The following is a 21,859-nucleotide window of genomic DNA, read 5'->3' on the forward strand; positions in this document are numbered from 1 at the left end:
AACATTGTGACTTTTATGTAAATTATGTATATTTATATGCTAATTAGGTACTTAGAGCTATGGAACTGAGAGGAGGACAAGCAGCCATCAGCACTGAGAAGGCTGCAGATAATCCTAGATATTTTCAGGAGCCTACCTCACTGAACTGCTCAATTTTGTAAGGGAGACATTTTAAAGCCAAACATAAATCGGTTTTCCCATAAAAAAACATATATCACCAATCCACAGAATAGGTGAAAGGGAATCAGTCAACTTATTCATGCTGCCCGAACCATGAATTAGAGCCTGGCTGCATGATTGACAGGTCTCTTCCAATACACACACAGGGAAGAACTGTCAATTAACTAGGGTAGTGTGGGAAGAAACCTCCCAGCTGGGCCACTATATTCAAAGATGATACTAGTTCAGAGCTGACCGTGGCTGGCTTCTCCACATATTGCTCTAGTTCAGGGATGGCAAATTCAAACATGCAGAGGGCCAAAGTGATAAAACTTGGACAAAGTCGTGGGCCAACCAGTAAACAGTATAATGGGCCACACAAAGTCCTTCATAAAGTACAATGGGCCCCACATAGTCCTCCATGCAGAATAATGGGCCCCACATAGTCCTCCATACAGAATAATGGGCAACACATAGTGCTCTATACAGTATAATGGGCCCCACATAGTCCTCCATACAGCATAATGGGCACCACATAGTCCTCCATACAGAATAATGGGCCCCACATAGTCCTACATACAGAGTAATAGGCCCCACATAGTCCTCCATACAGAATAATGGGTCCACATAGTCCTCCATACTGAATAATGAGCCCACACAGTCCTCCATACAGTATAATGGGCCCACATAGTGCTCCATACAGTATAATGGGCCCCACATAGTCTTCCATACAGTATAATGGGCCCCACAAAGTCCTCCATACAGTATAATGGGCCCCACATAGTCCTCCATACAGTATAATGGGCCCTACATAGTCCTCCATACAGAATAATGGGCAACATATAGTCCTCCATACAGAGTAATAGGCCCCACATAGTCCTCCATACAGAATAATGGGCAACATATAGTCCTCCTTACAGTGTAATAGGCCCCACATAGTCCTCCATACAGAATAATGGGCAACACATAGTGCTCTATACAGTATAATGGGCCCCACATACTCCTCCATACAGCATAATAGGCCCCACATAGTCCACCATACAGAATAATGGGCCCCACATAGTCCTCCATACAGAGTAATAGGCCCCACATAGTCCTCCATACAGAATAATGGGTCCACATAGTCCTCCATACTGAATAATGAGCCCACACAGTCCTCCATACAGTATAATGGGCCCACATAGTGCTCCATACAGTATAATGGGCCCCACATAGTCCTCCATACGGTATAATGGGCCCCACATAGTCCTCCATACAGAATAATGGGCAACACATAGTCCTCCATACAGAATAATGTGCCCTACATAGTCCTCCATACAGAGTAATGGCCCCACATAGAGGTTGTGGTTCTGGTGTCATGGGCCAAATAAAACCACCCTATGGGCCAGAGTTTGACATGTGTGCTCTAGTTGATTTACAGGTCGCCATGTGTTTACATTAAGAAAGATCTGTCAATCACTTGGAGTGGCACTGGGAGAAACCGAATGGTGGTGGCGCCAGATTAGTCCAATCTCTCCCTATGGTACTTGGCGGGATCTTCAACTTGGAGCATTTCAGTGAAAAGTATACTTGGCTTCAATCGTGCAGCAAAGTTCTGATTCATGCTGCTCGTGGTTTGGGCAGTATGAATCAGTTGACAGGTTTCTTTTAATGTGGGAGTTTAAATTCTTGAATCTTCCTGTGGATAGGGGTCCCTATGTCTCCTGTGTGAATGAAGTGGTAGTGTGCATGTGTGACCATTGCTCCATTCCTTATTCTTGACCCCAACTTCAATGGACACTACATGTATCTGGGTTTACTCATGCGCACAACCATTTCAATCACACAAGGAACATTGAAATCTCCATATTCAGGATTGCTTGAGATCCCAAAGTCGCTATCCTGCGGATAGCTTATAGATGTTGTCTATGGGACAACACCTTCAAGGTGTGACCTTCTTGGTAGGTGGATTCTAATATGCAAGAAAATATTAGATGTAACCCTATATCTAGGAATGGCTTTTTAATTTTTAAACTTATAGGTTCCTTTCACGCATTAAATTGTATATATGGTCCTCAACTGTGTTAATATGGGGGATATAAGAATGGATCCTATATGGAAGAGTGAAGGATTGTCCATCGCTGTCTGTTTTGTAGGATTCCTGGCTCATGTGTACAATGCGATGTGTGTATTCTTACACATCAAAAGGTCCAAAACAAAATTTCAAACAATGCTAGACACTGTAACAATATCAATATATACCTACTTCAATATGGATAGGATGACAGAGACTCTAGTTTGAATTAAAAAATATATACCTTTATTGAAGACATATCCTAAAAACAAACATTTCATAACATATAATAGTTGTTTTTACCTGTTGGTGGAATGAGTGGAGGCTGACCGCTACATCAAGGATCACCTCTCAAGACCCCTAAGCCATTTCGCTATTAAGCTTCTTCCATATATTTTTCAAGTTGTATAACCTTGCTTGATAAAGGTGTTCCAGTTGTTTATTGGAATATGATATAAATTGAGATATGACTTAGTTCAATACCGCATCTCTCTGCATTGGATATTTTCTGTTCCCACCCTGTCTCGGTTTTGTGAAATGTTTGTTTTTGGGATATGTCTTCAATAAAGGTATATACAGTACAGACCAAAAGTTTGGACACACCTTCTCATTTAAAGATTTTTCTGTATTTTCATGACTATAAAAATTGTACATTCACACTGAAGGCATCAAAACTATGAATTAACACATGTGGAATTATATACTTAACAAAAAAGTGTGAAACTACTGAAAATATGTCTTATATTCTAGGTTCTTCAAAGTACCCACCTTTTGCTTTGATGACTCCTTTGCACACTCTTGGCATTCTCTTGTTGAGCTTCAAGAGGTAGTCACCGGAAATGGTTTTCACCTCACGGGTGTGCCCTGTCAGGTTTAATAAGTGGGATTTCTTGCCTTATAAATGGGGTTGGGACCATCAGTTGTGTTGTGCAGAAGTCTGGTGGATACACAGCTGATAGTCCTACTGAATAGACTGTTAGAATTTGTATTATGGCAAGAAAAAAGCAGCTAAGTAAAGAAAAACGAGTGGCCATCATTACTTTAAGAAATGAAGGTCAGTCAGTGCGAAAAATTGGGAAAACTTTGAAAGTGTCCCCAAGTGCAGTTGCAAAAACCATCAAGCGCTACAAAGAAACTGGCTCAAACTGGAAGACCAAGAGTCACCTCTGCTTCTGAGGATAAGTTTATCCGAGTCTCCAGCCTCAGAAATCGCAGGTTAACAGCAGCTCAGATTAGAGACCAGGTCAATGCCACACAGAGTTCGAGCAGCAGACACATCTCTTCAACAACTGTTAAGAGGAGACTTTGTGCAGCAGGCCTTCATGGTAAAATAGCTGCTAGGAAACCACTGCTAAGGACAGGCAACAAGCAGAAGAGACTTGTTTGGGCTAAAGAACACAAGGAATGAACATTAGACCAGTGTAAATCTGTGCTTTGGTCTGATGAGTCCAAATTTGAGATCTTTGGTTCCAACCACCGTGTCTTTGTGCGACGCAGAAAAGGTGAACGGATGGACTCTACATGCCTGGTTCCCACCGTGAAACATGGAGGAGGAGGTGTGATGGTGTGGGGGTGCTTTGCTGGTGACACTGTTGGGGATTTATTCAAAATTGAAGGCATAATGAACCAGCATGGCTACCACAGCATCTTGCAGCGGCATGCTATTCCATCCAGTTTGCGTTTAGTTGGACCATCATTTAATTTTCAACAGGACAATGACCCCAAACACACCTCCAGGTTGTGTAATGGCTATTTGACCAAGAAGGAGAGTGATGGGGTGCTACGTCAGATGACTGACCTGGCCTCCACAGTCACCAGACCTGAACCCAATCGAGATGGTTTGGGGTGAGCTGGACCGCAGAGTGAAGGCAAAAGGGCCAACAAGTGCAAAGCATCTCTGGGAACTCCTTCAAGATTGTTGGAAGACCATTTCCGATGACTACCTCTTGAAACTCATCAAGAGAATGCCAAGAGTGTGCAAAGCAGTCATCAAAGCAAAAGGTGGCTACTTTGAAGAACCTAGAATATCAGACATATTTTCAGTTGTTTCACATTTTTTTGTTAAGTATATAATTCCACGTGTGTTAATTCATAGTTTTGATGCCTTCAGTGTGAATGTACAATTTTCATAGTTATGAAAATACAGAAAAATCTTCAAATGAGGAGTGTCCAAACTTTTAGTCTGTACTGTATATATTTTTTAATTCAAACTAGAGTCTCTGTCATCCAATGGGTTTGAAATAACAACCGCATTGGATTAGGTGTATATTGATGTGTGTATTCTGTATGAGCGTAACTCTTATCCCAGTACCTATAACTTGGAGGCTTGCTGAAGTACTGTTAGATCCCCCATTGTTTTGAGCAATGCAGGTGTAGTTCCCACTGTCGTTGAATGCCACATTTGGAATAGTTATATTGGAAATTATAGTCCAAACATCATTTACAGTATCAATATCTACTGATGGTCTTTGCGTAATCTATAAAACAAAGCAATGTTACAAATATACATTTTTCTCATAATTTAGGCAATTTACTATAGTCCAGCCTTAAATTGAATATGTTTATTTTTTTAATTATATAGCGCCATTAATTCCACAGTGCTTTACAGACATTATTATCACTGTCCTCATTAGGGCTCACAATCTAGATTACCTATCAGTATGTCTTTGGAGTGTGGGAGGAAACCGGAGAACCCGGAGGAAACCCACGCAAACACGGGGAGAACATACCAACTCCTTGCAGATGTTGTCCTTGGTGGGATTTAATCCAGGACTCCAGTGCTGCAAAGCCAGTGCTAACCACTGAGCCACTGTGCTGCCCATATTTCACTGGAGTAAAATGAACCACATTTATTAAGAGGTGCACGTCCCTTGCTAAATTTGTCAATTTTACATTCAGTTGAAAAGCCTTTCCCTTTAGTTAAATCCTGCCCAATTTTATCATCACTTTTAAAAGTGACTGTGAGGAGCTGGCCACTAACTAAGACTAATTGGACTTTTTCCAGCACTGAGCACTGGTTGCGTCAATATTATTATTGTGTTTTATTAGAGAGTTGCTTGCTGTGTTCTATTAATGCACTGCTTGCTCATCACTGTATGTGCATTAATTTCACTTGTAAAGTGTCCAGCATTCCAGTAATCTCATTAGTATCTCAGCAGCCTCCAGCCATTGTTCTAATCAGCCACTAGACCCATTGTGTGAATGGTCTTCTAAGACCTAGGGGAGCCGTCACCATAGGGGATCTCAAATGCAGTCTCAGGTGATAGGTTTGACCTGAGAAAAAATACCTCCACTAATGCACATTTAGCTTTGGGGAGGAGGGGGCTGATCCCAGGGAGGCAGGACAATAATACACATGTGTAGTGAGAGAGTTGGTGGAATGATGTTGAAGGGATAGGATCTAGACTGAGGACTTGGACCATGGATGGATCGATGGCATATGGAGTAGAGACCGGCTGCTGACTGGGCTGGATAAACGTACTACAGTTGTGGGATCTGTCGCTGGGATTTGATAAACTTTCTTAAAGGACTGTTGTTACTGGATACCTGTGCTTCTAGCATTTTTATCTGTCATTTGGAGTGTCATGGAATGTGAATAAAGACTATACTGGCTGGAGATACGAAATCTGTGGGCCAACCAAAAGTTGGGAGACATTGGGTATCGCCTGATACAAAGGCAGTGGAACTACTGATCCCTGGTAGGAACTTGAGGACTGAGAGAACTGTATTTTGGCCATCTACCTGGATTTGTTGTAAGGAATAAAATATTGTTGTATAGTTTACCTGCCTAGGTGATTATTAAAACCCACAACCTCAGATCTTCACAAGAGAGAAGATGAAAAAAGCAAGCAAAATAAAAATATTAATAAAAATAAACATCTACGTGAATTTGTGATATGATATTGGCATACAGTGCAAAAATAGACTCTGTGTATTGCCTCTGTGTATTGCTTATCTTAAAATTTCCATAAAGTAGAAAATGAAGAAAAAAGATCGCCTGGGGTGTACTTACTTTTGTTGTGTTGTGCATCCATTCGAAAGTTGACTTAACGTTACTAGTTGCTATGCAGGTCATGATGAAGTCTTCACCTTGAATTCTGATATTTTCATGGGTTGTCAGAAAAACTGATGGTATGATCGGCTCTAAACAGAAAGAAAACTGAAGGTTTGATCTCTTCTACATATAAAGCTTTTGGAATGATTAAAATAGTTCTGCAGGAGACATGGTGGACTTCTTAGGCCGGGAAATGATAGGCGCAAGCAAGTATATGTATGGGCACCATTCACTATCACTTACCATAAAATATATTTTTTTACCTGGTGTAAATGCCACTGTTCTCCTGAATCCAACATTGTTTTTCTTTCGTTTCTACGCCTCTTCATTCCTGAGATATAAACCCCTCTTACTTGTATGTAAATCTTGCCATTTGAGCCAAGAGGCGTGGTCCTCATCTTGTCTCTGTGGGTGTCTTGATGACCACACCCAGTTACTTAAAGAAACTAGGTTTACATGGAGGGAATAGGTGGCTATATCTCAGGAATGGAGAGGAGCAGGAGGAACAAAAGAAAAACAACGCCAGGAGAACATTGACATTTGCACCAGGTAAAAAATAATTACAGTTTATGGTAAGTAACAAATCTCCTTTAAAGGGCTTCTCCAGCTCCTCTCACCTACTGATGTGAAAGATGTTGTGTGCTGTGCTTGCCAGATTTCGTATCCTACTCTGTCCTACAGTGCTGCTCACCATTATTGGCACCCCTCCATTTTTTTCATAGACTGTACAATATCCTCAAAAATAAATGGAAATGTACCAAAGTTATATCCTCAGGATTTTTTAATTAGTGGTCCAAAGTAATGCAACAATAAAACATTTCACGGAAGAAACAGAATAAACAGCATGTGCAGCAATAAAGTTACCCCTAATTAATACTTGGTTGCACACCCTTTGGCATTGATGACAGCCTCCAAATGTTTCTTGTAGCCATCTATAACCTTCTTGCACTTCTCAGCTGGAATTTTCTCCCACTCTTCCTTTGCAGTTTGTTCAAGCTCTTGAATGTTTGCAGGGTTCTTTTCTCCCAATGGCGGATTTCATCTCACCCCAAAGATTTTCAATGGGATTGAGGACTCAGGACTCATTGCTTGCCATACTAAAACAGTCGATTTTTTTCTTTTTCAGCCATTCCTGTGTACTTTTGTATGTGTGCTTTGGGTCATTGTCTTGCTGGAGGACCCATGATCTTCGATTCAAATCAAGTTTTCTTACACTGGGTAGGACATTTCCCTCTAAAATTTCATGATAATTCTCTGATTTCATGATTCCTGTGATACGGTCAACGACTCCAGTACAAGACGCAGCAAAGCAACCCCACGGCATTATGGATCCTCCACCATGCTTAACTGTTGGTAAGGTATTATTTTCCTTATAAGCTTCATTGCGCCGTCTGTAAATGAACTGATGCTTTGCATTACCAAACAGCTCTATTTTTGTTTTATCTGTCCTCAGAACGTTTTCCCAGAAGGATTGTGGTTTGTCAAGGTACTCTTTGGCAAAGATCAGCAGTTTATTTTGATGTCTTTTCTTCAGCAATGGTTTCTTCTTTGGCCTTCAACAATAAAGCTCTGCTTGGTTTAGTGTGCAGCATATGCTACTTGTTGAAACCATAACCCCAGACTGTTCCAGGTTGACCTTCAGGTTTTTGGATGTTTGACGTGGTGTTTTTTCCACCATTCACACCAACCTTCGAAGACATCTCTTGTCAATTTTCCTCTTTCCTCCACGTCCAGGGAGGTTCTTGACGGTTCCATGCTTGGCAAACTTCTTAATAGCATTGCACACTGTTGAAACTGGGATACCAAGGTCTTTGAAGATGGCCTTATACCCTTTGGAAGTCTTGTGTTTGCTAATAATAGCAGTTCTGATGTCCTCAGACAGCTCCTTTGTCTTCACCATTGTGACAAAGGAACAGGGCCTACCATGTGGCTTTATATACTCATGTTAAATACTTGATTCATTTTTTTCAGGAGATATTCCACATTATGTACTTAAACTTCTTTGGTGCCAATAACGATAAGCAGGACTGTACATGTACAATTTTTGCCAGCATTGTACGTATCCTGAGAGGCACCTGGTGACAGCATCTCTCACCTCACAATTTGACAGTGAGAGGCATCAGAGAACCCTTTTAATATCATGTAATGGATCGTTTTGGATCTTTATGCATTTAAGTCTTTTCCATCTGTCATCTACAAGTAAATGAGTGAAGAAAAGTATTTTTACAAAATTTCTACAAGGGTGTATTTACAGTACATGTTATACATTGCTGCTAAACCAAAACTGCACAACATTGCAGTTGCAGGTCAAATACATTGTGCGAATACACTTTGAGACTGTTTAAGAAGAATGATACAGAGCTGAATGTGTCTTCTATAAATTGCATTTCATTATAGGGGTTGTCCCCTACTTTACAAGTTTAAACTTAATGGGTCCAGGGTGGTTAAAGAAATTAATAAAAACCTATACTCATCTCCTGCAAAGACTCCATTCCTCCCCATAATGTACAATGATTCCCACCAGTCTCCATGTGTGAACATAAAAAGAAAGGGTTATATGACCGCTGCAGACAATCAGTAGCCACTGATCGGTTGAGACTGTAGCCATTGATTGGCTGCAGCAATCATGTGATGTCTTCTGTTAGACCTTGATGCCAGGAGTCCAGAGGGGGACACAGTACCAAGTGCAGAAGCGGCACAGATCTGGGAGGTGAATATAGTTTTTTTACTTTCTTACACAACCCTGTGTATATTAAGTTTAATTTTTACATTTTTCTAAAACCCCTTTAAATTAATCACTGTAATTTCATTTTTGTACTATTAATTTTTTATTACTTTTCCTGACGTAAATTTTCACCCGGTTGCTGTTGTTATTAATGCCGTTCACTTTGGCACTACACATGAATGTGTTTCCATTAAGATCCATCTGAGCATCCCGAATTGTGAATCCTTTCTTTGCATCAAATGATATATTTAGTTTTTTTCCAAAATTAGTTGTTGGGTCAAAGGAAACAGCAGAGTCTGGAACTGAAGGATCCGTTAACAGACATGGAATAAAGACATCATCTCCTTCATAAAAAATTACAACATATCCATTTAGGGAATTCCAATATTTGGATGGATCTGTGAAATGAAGAAAAAACATGAATGATATTTAAATGTCTTGTATGTAAAATAAATGGGACTAACTTTCTGAATTTAAACATGTTTTTTTTCGAATTTCATATAACCCCTTTGAAGAAAAACTCTTATTGCTACATAATTTTACATTGACTGATTCCCATGAAGTCTGAAGCACCACTTCTAGTCTTTTTTCTAGTTCAGCGCTGGAGTGGTGCCACTAATGTAATTTCCTTGACCATTTTAATATACTTATCAGCCACCATCTTCAGCTCTTCCTGGCGCCGCTCCGGTCCTGTTCCGCTATCTTGTGACCACTTGCGACTTTCCAGAAGTCAAAGCTAACGGTCACAGGTTCTCAATGTAAGTCTACGAGAGCCTCGTTCTGGCCTCATTCTGTCTCTCTTAGACTTACATTGAGTAGTGACTTTCGGCAGGTCCTGCAAACTGTTTTAGACTGACAGGAGCGGCTTCGAGAACAGATGAAGATGGCTTCTGGTAGGTTTGATACTAGGGGGCAGAGGACTTAGATTAGTGGCACCACTTCAGTGGTATAACTTAAGTTTAGAAATATAGAAACTCCTTTTATGCAGTGGGAATAGATTATTTTTGTGATGTATCAGAAGCATAACTTAAGGGAACCTGTCATGTACCCAAAAACACTATTAATCTGCTGAGTTGAGGTTAATCTGCAGGTTAGTATTGTTTCAAAGCTGCCTGGAGGAAATTACACATTGAGAGCCCCACTGCCAGGAAGAAATTAACTTTATTCTTCCCAGCAGCCCCGGGCTTTCAGTCATAGTGGCGGGGCCAACGCAGCTTCTGTCACCACTCAGTACATACCAGCCGACTCAGCAGTGCATCAGTTTAGAGCCAACTGTCAGTCAGTGCCGAGGCGCGGTTACAGCCGCGGCTCACTATATACTGAGCAGTAACGGGAGCCTCTATGACTGAAAGCCGGTGGTTGCCAGGAAGATTAAAGTTCATTTCCTTCTGGTAGCCGGGGCTTTCAGTTCCGGGTTGCTTTAGAATGCTGGTAACCTGCAGATTAAACCCATATCTACAAGTTAATAGCGTTTGGAGACATGACAGGTTCTTTTTAAGCTCCTGGTTGCATATCTGTACCCAGTCCCTAAACCATTGTGTGTTCTATGTCTATTACTGGTAAAGGGACCATTGGGTTTATCATGTACCAGGTTCTACAGTAGATTTAAGTGCTTCCTCCACCCCCTATAGATACGCCCATGCTTAGTACTTTTATAACTTATATTGCCTTCATTTGCCTATCTTTGTATAAGGAGTATAAAGGGGTTGTAGCAGGATTACAACTTCTACAGGTTAGGCAATAAATTGCCGATTTGCTGGGAGCCTAGTCTAAGACCACCAATTATAATGAGAGCTCTGACTTTGACTATCGCCTTCAGTCCCATAAACAATAAATGCTCATGTTCATAAGAGGGTACCAGAGTTGGGACTTCCAGGGATCCTTTATGGATAGGTGAAAAGTACAAACACTTTACTGGTATTATGTATAATCATACTTGCCAACTTTTGCAGTGCCAGTCGGGAAGTTAAAAACTTTTTTTCACAATTACACACTCTTTCTCAACCACTAAATGTACTTTGGATGCTGAAGAACTGGCATTAAGAACAAGATGCCTCCATGAAGCTGGGAGTTCTGGAGGCTTTGGCGGTACCTGGGAGTTTTGCCAACTCTTCCGTGATTATGGGAAGACTATTTAGGAGAGTTGTCAAGCATCTACATAATGCAATCAATATATATATATATATATATATATATATATATATATATATATATATATATATATATATATATGACGCGCCCCTGGGCCTGTGTCGCGCTGCGTTGCGCACGCGGGAGCCTACCCGGAGCCGGATCAGTGGAGGGTTGTAGTCTCGTGGCGGTGACCCGGTCCGTGCCCAGGGAGTCAAACTAGACGGCAGTCTATTAGTAGTAAATAGTTGATGACTACGCCACCCGTTGAGTGCAGCCAGGAAGCTGCTGCTGCAGGGCAGACCGCTGAGGCCGGTGGTAGGATTGTGCAGCGTGATAGTATAACCCCCAACGGGAGGGGTATGGCCTCAGGGCAGCCGACGTGGATGATGGGGGTAGCAGGAACCACTCAGAGACGGTACGGTGTAGTTCAGGGTCTTTACTGGTAACGACAGACCCTCCCGGAGTACTTGCTAGCAAACGGGGCCTGGTCAGTCTTTGAGCAGATGGGATCTCCCCTGGCCAGGCGTAGTTATAGGCCTCCCAAACTGACTGTACTCTTCTGGCTACCTTGCTAGAAGCTGATGTAAGTAGCCCACGTCCCTGAGTGTACCGTGTGGTGCTCACCCGTATGGCCGGTGACTCGGGGCCTTCTAATGGCTTCCGCTCCACGATGGCGGTGCTGGTCCCACGCGTGTGACCGTGCCTTCGGGCTTCTGGGCCAGAGGACCTGAAATCCCCTGCCTGACGGATTCTGCTGCTGGGTAGGAGTTAGTCCCCACAGCCTCGGACTCCGGGTCCGGTAAAGAATCTTCTTAGTCAGGGCGAGCTCTGCAGCTGCCAGCCCCTGACTCCTTGTAACTCTGCTGTTTCCTATGCTGCTTCTTGTCTCCACTCTCCTTGTCTGACTCACCCTGCCTCAGCCCCGGGTTTATACAGGGGAAGTTCTTCCCCTCCCAAGACTGGGCAGGAGGTGTGGCATGCACAGGATCCCTGACCAAAGGACCTCCCACCTGCTCTCAGACATAACATTACATTACTGTGGAAAACCAGACCCCTGGGGTGCCACATTCCCCCCTAGTGAAATTTAGTACTCCGGGACTAAACACATTAGAAAAACATAACAAAGTATAACAATAACAATACTATAAGAAAAACACATAAGATGGTTACGGCGTGTCCGCAACCGGATGCAGTCTTTGAAGAAAAGCAAAGGTGTCCATTTCACCAACACAGGGAGACGTAACCAGGTAGGGGTTTGTCCTACCCCGAGTCCTTAACAGTCTCTAGTCCATCCTGGGTTACGCTCCAACTATATACAAGGATTCCCGGTAAATCCACCAAGGTTTCCTAAAAACAACTGGAAACACAAAATTATACACAAGCAACAATACACAGATAAACATAAATAAAACTATTTTTACACTTCAAATTCTCCAGCGTGCGGGTAACTGGCCTCTAGTGGCCCTAGTGGACCTACGGAGCTGACTGTCTGGCCCTGAACTACAGGGTGTAGGAGCTGTCAAGGGTAAACTGGGCAGCTGTCTACCGGCTCTTTGTCTCACTAGGGGTACGGCAGGCTCACTATAAGCAGAGGGTTGATTCTCCTGTTCTACTCGTGTGGAGTCTTCTGCCTCCTGGACCGGCTGTTCTTCCAGCTCTACCCGTTGCTCCGTAGGTTCTTGGGATGATGGTTGGAGGAAGGTGAGTACGGGTACCACAACTGCACCATTGACTTGAGTCCAAGACCGAGGGAAGTCCCCGAGCACGGTACTAACCATATCTTCCCTTTCCTCTACGGGTCGATGGTCTTCTTGTTCTTCTTCAGGGTTCCTCAGTTGTTCGGGACACTTCTTCAGGTGGTCCCGGGATACAATGGCTGTGGTTTCCCCTCCGTCTTTACTGATGGTACAGACCTTCGGGTTCTCGTGGCTTGAGGGCAGTACGGTGTACGGGTCCTTCTCCCACTGGTCATCCAACTTGTGGAGCCGTCTCTTCCTCTTCAAGACCTGCTCTCCGGGTACCAGGGGAACAGCGGGAGCATACTGGTTGTAAGTCTTCTCTTGTCTTTCCCTAGCCTGACAGAGACTTCGCTCCACGCTCTCTTGTACTCTCCGGTACTGCTGCTGCCTCTCTGTGTCCCAGTCTGTTTCTGGTGAAGTGTCCTCAGGTGTCAGGACTCCCATTTCCAGGTCAACAGGTAACTTACCAGGTCTCGCCCTCATTAGGTAAGCCGGGGTACAGTTGGTGGAACCTACCGGGATGTGGTTGTATAGGTCCACCAGATCGGGCAACTTCTCAGGCCACAGACTGCGTTCTTCCAGGGGCAATGTTTTTAGAAGATCCATTACCACCTGGTTCATTTTTTCACAAAGTCCATTAGTTTGCGGATGGTAGGGTGTCGTCCTTATCTTCCGGCAGCCATACAGATTGCAGAATTCCTGGAAGACCTCCGCTTCAAAGGCAGGTCCCTGGTCCGTCAGCACTTGGTCGGGGTACCCGTGTGGACGGCAGAAGTGCTGCTGGAAGGCTCTAGCTGCTGTTTGAGCCGTTAAGTCCTTGACGGGGACGACAACCAAGAACCGGGAGTAATGATCCACGATGGTTAACGCGTAGACGTAGCCACTTCTGCTTGGGGTCAGTTTTACATGATCCAAGGCTACCAGTTCCAACGGTTGCCGGGTGACGATGGACTGCAGGGGAGTCTTCTGGCTGGCCCGGTCCTTCCTTCTCAGATTGCACGGGCCACAGTCTCTGCACCACTTCTCGATGGTTCCCCTCATGCCTACCCAGTGGAACCGCTCGCGCAGCAGGAACTCCAGCTTTTTCCACCCGAAGTGTCCAGCTCCGTCGTGGTATGCCTCCATCACCATGGCTGCGTCTCTTCGTGGCACCACTACTTGCCAGAGTAGTTCATGCGTCCGGGAGTTGACCATTCTGCGGCACAACTTCCCCTTGTAAAGGAATAGTCGACTCTTCTCCGCCCATAGTTGTTTGGCTTCCTCCGGAGCGTCTGGTTCAAGGCGAGCCTCCGGCCGAGTCAGCATCTCCTTCACCAGTCGGACGGCAGGGTCGCTGTCTTGCGTTTCCGCCCAGTTGTAGTGGGGTAAGGGGTTCAACGTAGCAGCCTGCTTACCCCTTACCCGGTGGGAATACTGGATAGTCCCATGACGGTGGAACGCAGGGAGTTCAACTTCTTCCAGTCCCTCCGGATCTTCTCCTTCGTCCGGCAGGTTGGGCATCCTGGACAGGGCATCCGCGTTAGTATTGGAGCGTCCTGCCCGGTATTTGATTGTGAACTCGTAGTTGGACAGACGGGCCATCCACCTCTGCTCCAGGGCACCGAGTCTTGCCGTGTCCAGGTGTGTCAACGGGTTGTTATCCGTGTATACGGTGAACCGGGAAGAAGCGAGGTAATGCCTAAAGCGCTCGGTGACTGCCCATACCACGGCCAGGAACTCTAGCTTAAATGAGCTGTAATTCTCGGGGTTCCTTTCGGTGGGTCGCAGTTTTCGGCTGGCATAGGAGATTACTCGTTCTCTCCCCTGCTGAATCTGGGACAGTACGGCTCCTAGCCCGATGTTACTGGCGTCGGTGTAGAGGATGAAGGGCTGGCTATAGTCCGGGTACGCCAAGATTTCATCCCCCGTGAGGGCCATCTTCAGCTGGCGGAAGGACTCTTCTTCTAGCTCTTCCCATTTGAAGGGCGGCTTCTGGTTCTTGGCCTTTCGGGACTGGCCTATCAGGAGGTCCTGCATAGGCGCTGCCTTTTTGGTGAAACCGGGAATAAACCTTCGGTAGTAGCCTACCAACCCTAGGAACTGCCGCACTTCTTTTACGCTGGAGGGGCTTGGCCATCCCTTAATTGCGGTGATCTTATCGGGGTCGGGAGCCACTCCGTCAGCGCTCACCACGTGTCCCAGGTATTGCACCTTTGGTTTCAGGAGGTGACACTTGGAGGGTTTCACCTTTAGGCCGTAACTCGCCAGAGCTTCGAACACCTCCGCCAGGTGTTTCAGGTGGTCCTCATAAGTTTTGGAGTATACGATGACATCGTCCAGGTACAACAGGACCGTCTCGAAGTTTCTGTGGCCCAGACAGCACTCCATTAATCGTTGGAAGGTTCCTGGGGCGTTGCAGAGTCCGAACGGTATGCAGGTGAACTCGCTAAGTCCCATCGGGGTGGTGAATGCGGTCTTCTCCCGGTCCGCCTCTGCTACAGGAACCTGCCAGTACCCGCTAGTGAGATCCAAGGTAGAGAAGAAGTTAGCAGATCTTAAAGCAGCCAATGACTCCTCTATCCTTGGTAAGGGGTACGCATCCTTGTGTGTGATACGGTTGATTTTCCGGTAATCTACACACATCCTCATGGTGTTGTCTTTCTTTTTGACTAAAACTAGTGGGGCTGCCCAGGGGCTACAGCTATCCCGGATTACCCCAGCCTCCTTCATGTCTCTAAGCATCCCCTTGGCGTGTTGGTAATGTGCAGGGGGTACGGGTCGATACCTCTCTTTTATGGGAGGATGATCTCCCGTGGGGATGCGGTGTTCTACCCCCTTGACTCGCCCGAAGTCTAACGGGTGTTTACTAAACACTCTCTCATACTCTTGAACCACCCGATAGACTCCTTGTTTCTGATGTGAGGGAGTGGAATCAGTACCCAAATGTAGTTGCTGACACCAGTCCTCCATGTCTTTCTTAGAGCCGTTACCTTCCTCCGGGTGAGATGGAGGCAAGGGTTCCACAGATTGTATAGAATTTTGATTAGTGGTATATAATTTGGCTAGCGTGGCATACCGGGGCAGGTACACTTCCCTCTCCCCGATATTTATTATGCGAATGGGCACCCTCCCATGGCGTACATTGACCACCCCCCGTGCTGTCAAAATGGTGGGCCTACTGTCTGAGTAAACTGGTTCTACCATTGCCTGGTAATCTCTACCTCTCAGACCAATAGCTGCCCGGCACCAAATCATCATTTCACTTTTTGGGGGCATGGCAATAGGAAAAGGGTCACACATTCTTACGCTACCAATCTCACCGCCGGAGAGTTCCACTTGTTGCCGTTGCATCAGTGCCCGGATCTCTTTCTGGAGCACCCGCTGCTCGCCGGAGCTGGCGTTCTTGGCAACCTGCTGTAAAAGGAAAATCACCTCTGCAAGACAATTTTCAATTACGTTAGTTCCTAGAGTTATTTTTGGGTGACTCTCATGTTTATCAATATCTAAAATGATCAGTCCCTGTGCGGCCAGTTCGACTCTACCGATTTTGAGGGTCACCTCTTTAAATCCGATCTGTGGCACGGGCTGGCCATTGCTGGCGATGATACTCAAGTCGTCGTCAGGGTAGCGGGTAATATCCGAGTCATTCCAGTACTGCTTGAAGAGCACGTACGGGATGGTGGTGACCTGTGACCCGGTATCCAGTAGGGCACTCATGGGAATGCCATCCAGTACCACAGGCAAGACTGGACGTCCTCCCACATATCTGTCGCGCCAGTTCGATGGGCCTGGTGATCTTTTTCCTGGGGGTTGGCCCTCTACCCCAGGTTGTGCCCGTTTAAAGAACAGTACCTTTCCATATGTCCGGGTTGATTGCAGCGGCGGCAGATGGGTCGTCCGTCCTCGCTGTATCGGTCACTGGGTCTTCCTCTGGCCGGTGGGGTCCTCCTTGGTCGACGCCACGGGATGTCCTCCGGTCCGGATGCCAGCTGGATCTTCCCTGGGGTGGAAACCTGTAAAGACTGCACAGTTCGGGTTAGCGCAGCAACGCTCTTAGCTAGCTCTTGGACCTGATGGTGTAGGTCTGGAGCCGGGTCATTGTCCAAAGCCTGCGCATCAGCTCCCACAGGCCCTGCCGACAAGGGCGCCGCCTCCTGGTGGTAAGTGATAGCTGGGCGCCTGTGGGTAACAACGCCACCCGGTGCTGGTTCTCGGAGCACCCGGATAGCTCTATCCTTGAACTGTGCAAAGTCCAGATGGGGATCCTGTAAGGCCATTGCCCGCAACTGGGTTCGGTGGGCATTGCAATATAAACCCTCTATAAATTGTTCAGTCAATAGCCTGTCCTCGTTTCCCACCCCATCAGGGTCGGTCTGCTTTATGGCCCTCAGGGCCTCTTGTAGGTTTAGTGCATAGTCCCTTATACTCTCATGCGCTCGCTGCTTGCACCCGTAGAATCTAAGCTTAATCTCGGCTGAGGTGCGGGTATCAAAGGTGTCCTTCAGCCGGGTTAGTATCCCTGCGACAGTCTTCCTCCCAGGTGGCCAAGATTTTACTTCCCTTTTGGCTGCCCCGGTTAGTTGGGCCACCAGGATGCTCACTTTTTGCTCTTCTGTGAGGGGGTACACCTGGAAGAGGCTATCCAGCTTTTCTCTAAAGTCATGCAGGGTATGTGACTCCCCTGAGTACTGGTGTAGCCAAGCTGCTCCCGGGATATAGGGCATGGTGAAGGGCATAACTGCAGCAGCGGTAGCGCTGGCGGGGGTTGAGGCAGTGAAGCTCTCCTCCGTATCCGACATCTTCCTCCCCCCTAGTGGACCGTGGCCTACCTTGCGATGATCCTCTTCCGTAGGCCGCGGCTCCGCAGTGGATCGTCAGGGTTGAGGACCTTCCGTCGCGCTCCTGTGACGTCGGCGTCTGCTGGGCTCCTTCCAGGACCTTACGCAACGTCCGGACGTGAGGCGGGGCTTCAGTTCTCGCGCGCTTTCGGAGTCCACGCCCCTCTTCTTCCCGCGCGGCGTCCTCAAGATGGCGTCCAATGGCGGGAAAACTCCACGGATGGCGGGAAGAAGGTCGAAGATGGCGCCGGATGGCGGGAAGAAGGTAGAAGATGGCGCCGGATGGCGGGAAACCTCCACGGATAGCGGGAATCTTCACCACTGGTAAGTTTGAACAGTCTTTGCTTTTCAGGCACGCAGTACCCGGTGGTTGCGGGCACGAAATCCTGCCGACTACGCCAAAGTTGACGCGCCCCTGGGCCTGTGTCGCGCTGCGTTGCGCACGCGGGAGCCTACCCGGAGCCGGATCAGTGGAGGGTTGTAGTCTCGTGGCGGTGACCCGGTCCGTGCCCAGGGAGTCAAACTAGACGGCAGTCTATTAGTAGTAAATAGTTGATGACTACGCCACCCGTTGAGTGCAGCCAGGAAGCTGCTGCTGCAGGGCAGACCGCTGAGGCCGGTGGTAGGATTGTGCAGCGTGATAGTATAACCCCCAACGGGAGGGGTATGGCCTCAGGGCAGCCGACGTGGATGATGGGGGTAGCAGGAACCACTCAGAGACGGTACGGTGTAGTTCAGGGTCTTTACTGGTAACAACGACAGACCCTCCCGGAGTACTTGCTAGCAAACGGGGCCTGGTCAGTCTTTGAGCAGATGGGATCTCCCCTGGCCAGGCGTAGTTATAGGCCTCCCAAACTGACTGTACTCTTCTGGCTACCTTGCTAGAAGCTGATGTAAGTAGCCCACGTCCCTGAGTGTACCGTGTGGTGCTCACCCGTATGGCCGGTGACTCGGGGCCTTCTAATGGCTTCCGCTCCACGATGGCGGTGCTGGTCCCACGCGTGTGACCGTGCCTTCGGGCTTCTGGGCCAGAGGACCTGAAATCCCCTGCCTGACGGATTCTGCTGCTGGGTAGGAGTTAGTCCCCACAGCCTCGGACTCCGGGTCCGGTAAAGAATCTTCTTAGTCAGGGCGAGCTCTGCAGCTGCCAGCCCCTGACTCCTTGTAACTCTGCTGTTTCCTATGCTGCTTCTTGTCTCCACTCTCCTTGTCTGACTCACCCTGCCTCAGCCCCGGGTTTATACAGGGGAAGTTCTTCCCCTCCCAAGACTGGGCAGGAGGTGTGGCATGCACAGGATCCCTGACCAAAGGACCTCCCACCTGCTCTCAGACATAACATTACATTACTGTGGAAAACCAGACCCCTGGGGTGCCACATATATATATCTGAATTAGAAAGAATGTTGAAATCCCTCTCTAGCAAGCCATAAAACGTAACTTTTAATGCTAAATCTAAGATGCATACGTGGTATTGATAAAATAATGTCCCTATTCCACCTACAATTTATTGACTTTAAGAATAACTTCCTATATTTGTTAAATTAATGGCACCCTGAGTTGTCATCACTAAATAGCAGAACAGGACATACAATTAAAGCACACATCCCCCTCCCAACATGTTTCACTGCATGTGTGGCGTCATCAGGGGATGGGACAATAGCATATCATTCCAATTTCCCCCTTGTTTCATTTTGTTATACAGTATATATCTCAGTTTAGCAGTATGAAATAATTTTATTTTTTAATTGAGAGAGTATTATATTCTCAGTTTAACAGTTACCTTTTACGAAGAGATGCACTGAAGCACTTTCTGTAGAGTTGGAGGAATCGTACACACATCTGTAGCTTCTCGTGTCCTTATATGTAGCTTTTTCAATTTCAATCACATCATTGGTATAATTTTGGTTTTCCTTTCCTTGAATGATCCATTTCACTGGTCCATTTCCCCTGCATTTTAAATTGATGTGACTGCCGGGTTCTATAACTTCTTCACTCCCGGCTGGCACAAAGTCTTGGTTTTTTGAACCTGTGTAAACAGTGAGACATTATATATAAGGTTCATGATGATGGGCAGCACGGTGGCTCAGTGGTTAGCACTATTGAATTTGCAGTGCTGGGGTCTTGGGTAGAGATGGGATGATTGATTTGGAGGACTTTGGTCCATCAGCCAGATCAGATATCTGTCACCGCTGAACAGGAGGCCTGTGAATCTTCTTACCTTCCGGCATTCCCTGCTCCTCCTTTGATAAGCCTGACTGGCACGATGTTGTGTGCACTCGGCAATGATGACTTTGTGCCGACTAATCAGAAGTAGAACCGGGAATGCCGTGAGGTAAGGAAATTTGCAAAATTTATATCCAGTTGCTGACAGACCAGAGTCCGTTAATCCATTCTTCCATCTGTAAGCCTGGATTCAAATCCCACCAAGGACAACATCTACATAGAGTTTGTATGTTCTCCCCATGGTTGCGTGGGTTTCCTCTGAGTTTGTAGGAAATTGGGGAAGAACTGCTTTGCAGTTGTTTCCCTTCTAACTTGTTGAATGTGTTGCCGAGATTGTGATTGGAGGCAGAGCCTGATGAAAGTTACTAGAGACCCCAAGGTAAAAAAAATTGTTGAGGATCCCTTTCCAATCTCTGGCACCCAGACTTCATTTAAGGCTGCGGTCAGACGGCCATTGAATCACTCATGACAGAGAATTGGCCGATTATGGTAATGACACTCGGCTCAAACTCCGTCAGAGTTTGATCCAAGTGTCATCTTAATGTGATTCTATTTTGTCGCATGAGAGACAAGAACTTAATTTCTCCATCTTCTCCATTCTCTGTGTCCACGGTAATCCACTGGTTGGCACTGCCCCATAGTATAACACTGGGCCGAGTGCTATCCGATAAAACATCAGATAGCACTCAGCCATGTTATACACTCATGTGAGCGAGCGCTATCACTCTGTATAGAAGAGCCCTTACCTGTGAAGTCATTGCTAAACTTACCAGTTTTGCAGTGCTACCGGCTACAGACACAAGCCATGGTAGTTTTGATATATATTTTATATTCAATTAATTAATATTTTATATTAAAAAAATGTATGGCAAGATCAGCAGAATGTATACACTTTATGGAAGAATAAAAGAACTGGGTTTATAACTGAAAGACTTATAGCAAAGACAGATCCTTCATTGAAATCTAAGGAAGGGGGAAAAGAAAAGTGGGGTACAATAGTTTTTTTTTGCCTCTTGCCATACAGTAGTGTTCAAAAGTTATAGACAGGTGTGAAAAAATTCTGCGAAGTAAGAATGCTTTAAAAAATTGAAGCATTAATAGTTTATTTTTATCAATTAGCAAAATGCAAAGAGAACGAACAAAAGAGAAATTGAAATCAAATTAATATTTGGTGTCACCGCCCTTTGCCTTCAAAAGAGCATCAAAGCATCAGTTCTTCTAGCTCCACTTGCACACAGTTTTTGAAGGAAAATAAGGTTGTTCCGAACATGTTTGAGAACTTCAATAAGCATATATGGTCAAAAATGATGCACGACAGAGCATACAGTGACTCCATCTGCACCATTATAGGTCCCATCGCGCGGATACACCCGGATCTCATTTAGTGTTCGCACGTGAGCCCCGACGGGGCCACTGAATGGAGAAGAAAAAACGTAGAGTGAAATGGCCCTTAGTTGTCTCGCAATTCCCCCGAATGGGACAGAGAGACAAAGAACTAAAAGTTTATGACAACATCAGAGTTTCGTACATTCTAAAGTTTTCTGCCCTACTTAAGTCTCATAATGTTACACGTCAGACAATATTTTGCAACATTTACAAGAAAAAAACCACAACTTCAGGAGAAAAGCATTTTGATAATTCAGCAGAAAACCTGCTACCAGTAGAGATAAGGAAGTGAGACTTGAGGGGCAACGTAAAAGTGGAGAGAAATTGAGCGTGTACACTGAGGACACTTCGTAAGACTCAGGAAACATGTTGCATAAGGAAAATGGTTTTCTTCCCTCTTGCATTAATACCCACATCTTATCTGGTTGACTTCTTCTTTCACATTGTTGATACTGATGTTTTGTGTTAGGTCTTAAGTCCTAAACCATGAACAGTAGACCTGGAAGTATCTCAACCCCTTCAAACTGATTTCTTATTTGTTTATTGGCATATTTAGGGCACCTAAATAAA

General features: G+C 45.7%; 1 protein-coding gene across 2 annotated transcripts in view; it reads right to left on the reverse strand.

Annotated features, from left to right (window-relative positions):
* The window catches only part of CSF1R (colony stimulating factor 1 receptor), a 104,798-nt gene that overhangs the window by 45,978 nt on the left and 36,961 nt on the right, over nucleotides 1-21,859 (reverse strand). For both annotated transcript variants that reach the window (XM_073649783.1, XM_073649781.1), the window contains exons 2-5: nucleotides 19,461-19,706; nucleotides 9,102-9,389; nucleotides 6,225-6,355; nucleotides 4,524-4,689 (exon numbers count right to left, since the gene is read on the reverse strand). In XM_073649783.1, the coding sequence (XP_073505884.1) occupies nucleotides 4,524-4,689; nucleotides 6,225-6,355; nucleotides 9,102-9,389; nucleotides 19,461-19,706 (831 nt within the window). The remainder of the gene's footprint in view (nucleotides 1-4,523; nucleotides 4,690-6,224; nucleotides 6,356-9,101; nucleotides 9,390-19,460; nucleotides 19,707-21,859) is intronic.

Source organism: Phyllobates terribilis, unplaced genomic scaffold, assembly GCF_046119375.1.
Source record: "Phyllobates terribilis strain yellow unplaced genomic scaffold, ASM4611937v1 Scaffold_10__3_contigs__length_209671492, whole genome shotgun sequence".
In the NCBI taxonomy this organism is placed as follows: domain Eukaryota; kingdom Metazoa; phylum Chordata; class Amphibia; order Anura; family Dendrobatidae; genus Phyllobates; species Phyllobates terribilis.